This window comes from Rhinopithecus bieti, unplaced genomic scaffold, assembly GCF_001698545.2.
Source record: "Rhinopithecus bieti isolate Rb0 unplaced genomic scaffold, ASM169854v2 scaffold_32014, whole genome shotgun sequence".
NCBI lineage: Eukaryota > Metazoa > Chordata > Mammalia > Primates > Cercopithecidae > Rhinopithecus > Rhinopithecus bieti.
In genome coordinates this window covers 475,899-481,422 of record NW_016813639.1, presented here as the reverse complement: position 1 = coordinate 481,422, position 5,524 = coordinate 475,899, and the positions used below count along the sequence as shown (strand labels likewise).

Genomic DNA, 5,524 nt, shown 5'->3' with positions numbered 1-5,524 from the left:
GGTAAAGATTTATTATACACCTTGAACTTTAAAGTTTCCAAAGCACTTACTAAATCTGTTTCAGAACATTTTTTCCTCAGCCTCCTGAGTAGCTGGGACCACAGGTGCACAACATGACATCCGGCTACTTTTGTAGTTTTGTAGAGATGGGGTTTCCCCATGTTGCCCAGGCTGGTCTCAAACTCCCAGGCTCAAGCAATCCCCCCAAAGTGCTGGGATTATGAGGGTGAGCCATTGTCCCCGCCTTCAGAACACTTATTATATTGTATGCAAATGTCCATAAAACCCACTCTGCTACTTCTTGGAAGACAAGGACTCATCTTTACTAGTTCATATTTATATTGAAATGTGTTATTTTACTCATCTTTATGTGTTTGTCTCACACACCTGAGTTGTTGGCATTTAGCAGACCACACCAGCAAACTGGTAGCTCTTTCTGCTTGTTACTTGTGGTATTCAAGTTTGCAGTTCCTAAGCGCTCAGCAAATTCATATTGAAGCCATGAATGATATGCCTAGGGTAGTCAGGATGATTCCTTAACCACTCATTCACTGCCATCTGAACACTATCTTTCAGCTGGAGAGAGGCACTGCTTGTTGGGACCCCCAAACTCGAAAGCTCCCAGGCAACAAGCCCTGCAGCCAGCCCTGAATATCCTTTCCCCCGAGACCTCAGCCTCCAATCCTCGTGGGTATTTTCTTTGAAACCAGTCTGCAGTTTGCATAGACTTTGGTATATTTTAGATATTCTTCAAAATTATTATTATTATTATTATTGTTGTTGTTGTTGTTGTTGGGGGTTTTTTTTGGTAGAGTCAGGGTCTCACTTTGTTGCCAAGGCTCAAACTTGAACTCCTCGCTTCAAGAGACCCTCCTCAACCTCCCAAAGTGCTGGGATTACAGGTGAGCCACCGCGCCCGTATTCTTTAAATTTTAAATTTAACAATCTAAGATAACTTTTTATACCTTTATTACAGATCCCTCCCCAAGAGGAAGATCTTGGACGAGAGAAAGCGAGAGGCTGGAGAGGAGACACTAGTATCTAAGTTGGGGAAATCTGGTCACTTTCCAGAGAGAGCAATTCCTGAAGTCGGCGGGGGCGATTGGAAGCTGAGGACCCCACGTGACCTCGGGCTCCGGGGGCTGAGCCGACCCCACCCCTCCCCTCCCGCCCGCCGCCTCCAGGGGGGCGCATGCGCAACCCATGTTAGTGATGGAGGAGAGAAGATGGCGGAAGCGGAGTGAGTGACTAGATGGTGACTGATGTCGTAACTAGGGGGGCGAGTTGGGGCAGCGACACGTTCCCCCAGGGGAAAGCTCAGGGCTCTTTCGCGGGCAGTGTGGGGAAAGAGAGACTCGAGCCCCGTCTTATCGTGGAGGAGCCTGCTAGGCCAGTGTCGGGGGGCGAAGGCTAACTCTAGGGTTCAGTTACCCTCCAGGCAGGAGCGCCCCTTCCGCCGTCAGGTCCCGGATCTGCGCGGCCTTGCGCGCAGGGTCACCGTTGGGACCCCGGGAGCTGGGGTTTTCCGGGGAACGAGCCCGGGTGGGCTCCTCAGGCGCTGTCATTTCAGCAAGTGGGCCCGGCGGGCAGCCTTGTTACGGCTGCCTGCGCAGGAGGCCGCGTAGGGCAGGGCGGGCACTGCCAGGCCTCCTTTGCCTTCCTCTCCTTCCCGCCTCGGCACCACCCCACTCCTCCTCAGCGGGAGAACCCGAGACGCGGGGCTGCCCACAGCCCTCGTGCCGGAGGCCTGCAGGAGTTGTCCCAGCGTGGGCCTGAGAGCGGCGGGGGCTGCTTGCAAGTCTCGTGAGGCTGAAAACACCCTGAAAGAAAGATCTTTCCCTCGAGTCTCTGGCTGCAGCGTTGCTGCCTCACAAGCAGGCCACATTCTTGTGTGTCGGTATGATGATATGCTTAGTTAACGACTCCCGAACTTACTGTTGCCTCGGTAGGCCTCTTGTGCACCAGAACTGCTGGCTGTATTTTGCAGGTATTAGTATGCCTAGACGGTAGAGTTTCCAAAATTGTTCTTTTGTGCCAGGCCTCAAAATGCAGTGCGATGGTTTGGCCAGTTCCACTCACCGATGTTTAGACTTACGCCTAGAATTTGGATTCTCTGTGACCATTTTTGGTTCGTAGTTAGAACTGTTTACCATACTGTTTGGATTGGAGGGCATGGTTGAGCAGATTTAACACTTTAAAAAGACCAGAACTTAAGCTCGCCTTTTGCATGTCACTGGTACACGATACGGTAGTAGTATGACAGGCAGCAGTTTGGTAAAAAGTTTACCTTACCTACCACTAATACTGTATAATGTTGAACACTTACTATATGATGCTGTGATTTGATTGGAAGGCAGTTTGGAAAAAAAAAAACAGAAGCATAAAGATGTATGAATTATTTATTAATCCAAAAAGTAAGTGAGGAGTCAGCTTTCTTCCTGACGGTTTTCCTTTCACTTTTCCTCTTATTTTCTTTTTCTTTATTTGTGACAGCGTCTTTCACTCTGTCTCCCAGGCTGGAGTGCAGTGGCGTGATCGTAGCTCGCTGCAGCATGGACCTCCTGGGCTCAAGCGATTTTCCCACCTTAGCCTCCCAAGCAAGTTGCTGGGACTGCAGCCTGTGCCATCAGGCCTGGCTAATTTTTTTATTTTTCATTTGTAGAGACAGAGTTTCCCTATGTTGCCCAGGCTGGCTTTGAATCCTCAGCTCAAGCAATCCTCCCCCAAAGTGGTAGGATGACAGGTGCAAACTGCCACTCAAGGCCCCCACTTTTCCTCTTATTAAATTTTTTTTTTTTTTTTTTTTTTACATTTGGTTCCTCAGAGAATATAAATACTGTTTACATATGTAATATAGAACAAAGAAAATTTGTACTTAAAAAAGCAACGCTATGGGAATAGTGTATGTGTACCAATTAGTGCCAAATTCATTTGTTTTTTTGTGAAATAGAAAGTGTTCTTGTTACATTCTTGTCAGTATTGCTAATGTAGGGTGGGTGGGAGTTAGTTTCTCAGAAGAAAAGACCTTAAAAAAAAGGAAGATAAAACCAGTATAATCTCTTGTGTGCTTTTCACCTTCGAGGTACATTTCTGACCTGACAAAAACTACTACTGTTCTGGTTTCTAACAATATGGAGGTCCTTAGAATTAACTTAAAATGTTTGAATTTATTCAAATACAGATTCCGTATTTAGTGGAATTTTGTACAAGTAAGATTATAGTATTGGAGGGAAAAGATCAGAAAGTCTGGTATAAAAGTGTACTTTACTGTCCATTCATGTGGAAGGAACATAATTTATGTTTTCAAAATCTGGAGTAATTCTTTGTGAAAAAGATTTTGTAAGGATATGGGAAGTTGCTGTTAGCTGCTTCTCTGTGTTCTTACAGCAACCTGCTAATAAGTATAACTCAGTCATTAGAAGTAGTAAGGACAGTGTTGTAGACTGATTAGGGGAAAAGCCAGTGTGAGTTAAAAAAAATTACTTTTAACATTTTTTAAAATTTATTTTTTAAGCAAAGTATATATGGTAAACTAAACTAAGCTAGTTAACATGAGTCCTTAGGCATTCTGTTCTAATGTATAGGTAAGAATGACTTTAGTTTGTAATTAGTGTAATCAAAAGAATGTAAAGAAGTGTTTTAAAATACTCTGATACTGCTTAAATTTTTATTTTCCTAGGTAGTTTAGTATTCTGTCATCGCCTGTTCTGGTTTAAAACAAATCTTTCAGTAATGCAAAGATAAACTTTTGGCTATGCTTTATCTGAGTTACATATTCTGAATCATTTGAATTCAAATGTAGTAGGTATTAACTATTAAATATGCTCCATATATGTGAAGTATTTTTCCCTTCTAAGTGCTTACAGGGACTGTGTGCTCTCTTTTATGAGGGCCTTCCTAGCAGTTTAGATTACTGCTGATTATTTCTTTGGAATGAACATTCTTTAAAGCTCATAAGATAATGCTTTTACCAATACAAACCCTTTGTGTGACCTGCCAGATTTAAGGATCATAGTACAGCTATGGATAGTGAACCAAACCCGGGAGCATCTTCTGTGTCAACAACAACCAGCAGTACCACCACCACCACCATCACCACTTCCTCCTCTCGAATGCAGCAGCCACAGATCTCTGTCTACAGTGGTTCAGACCGACATGCTGTACAGGTATTTCAGCTGTAGTGATGGGTAGTCTAAGACTTAAGATGTCATATTACTTTTTGCTTAAGCCAGATTTATGTATTGTTTCATATTCTCAAATGTACAGTTAGAATTACTAATGTTTGAGTCAACTGTCTAAATCCGTTGTGTGTTGCTATAGCAGAATACCAAGACTGGGTAATTATAAAGAAACGAAACTTACTTCTCACATTTCTGGAAGCTGGGAAATCCAGTATGAAGGTGCTGGCATCTCACCAGGGCCCTCTTGTTGCCTCATTAGATGGCAGCCTCAAGCCCTTTTAAAATATCCTTTAATCTATTCATGTGGGCGGAGTCCTTATGGCCTAATCACCCCTCGGGGTCCCACCTCTTAACATTGTTGCACTGGAGATTAAGTTTCCAACATATACTTAATTGGGGGACACATTCGACCACAGCAACAGCCAACAAAGTTAATTAATAAAAATACTATTGGCCAGGTGTGGTGGCTCACACCTATAATCCCAACACTTTGGGAGGCCAAGGCAGGCAGATAGCTTGAGCTCAGGAGTTGGAGACCAGCTGGGACATGTTAAAACCCCATCTCTACAGAAAATACAAAAATTAGCAGGGCATGGTGGTGTGCGCCAGTGGTCTGAGCTACTTAGGAGGCTGATGTGGGAGGATTGCTTGAGCCCAGGAGGTTGAGGCTGCAGTGAACTGTGATCACACCACTGTACTCTAGTCTAGGTGACAGAGTGAGACCCTGTCTCAAAAAAAAAAAAAAGGCGAGTTGTGGTGGCTCAAATCTGTAATCCCAGCACTTTGAGAGACCAAGGCTGGCGGATCACTTGAGTTCAGGTGTTTGAGAACAGCCTTGCCAACATGGTGAAATCCCGTCTCTACTAAGAACACAAAAATTAGCCAGGCATGGTAGTGCATACCTGTAATCCCAGCTACTTGGGAGGCTGAGGCAGAATAATCACTTGAACTCTGGAGGCAGAGGTTGCAGTGAGCCAAGTGCGCCGCTGCACTCTAGCCTGGGCAAAAGGAGTGAGACTTCATCTCAAAAAAAAAAAAAAAAAAAGCTGAGTGCAGTGGCCCATGCCTATAATACCACCACTTTGGGAGGCTGAGGCAGGCGGATCACGAGGTCAGGAGATCGAGACCATCCTGGCTAACACAGTGAAACCCCCTCTCTACTAAAAATACAAAAAATTAGCTGGGCGTGGTGGTGGGCGCCTGTAGTCCCACCTACGTAGGAGGCTCAGGCGGGAGAATGGCATGAACCTGGGAGGCGGAGCTTGCAGTGAGCCAAGATTGTGCTACTGCACTCCAGTGTGGGTGACAGAGCGAGACACCGTCTCAAAAAAAAAAATTATATA

General features: G+C 44.9%; 1 protein-coding gene across 2 annotated transcripts in view; it reads left to right on the top strand.

Moving 5' to 3' along the window:
- Positions 1-1,159: 1,159 nt before the first annotated feature.
- The window catches only part of PHC3 (polyhomeotic homolog 3), a 67,839-nt gene continuing 63,474 nt past the window's right edge, over positions 1,160-5,524 (top strand). For both annotated transcript variants that reach the window (XM_017848800.1, XM_017848801.1), the window contains exons 1-2: positions 1,160-1,240; positions 4,001-4,166. In XM_017848800.1, the coding sequence (XP_017704289.1) occupies positions 1,227-1,240; positions 4,001-4,166 (180 nt within the window). In that variant the 5' untranslated portion in view covers positions 1,160-1,226. The remainder of the gene's footprint in view (positions 1,241-4,000; positions 4,167-5,524) is intronic.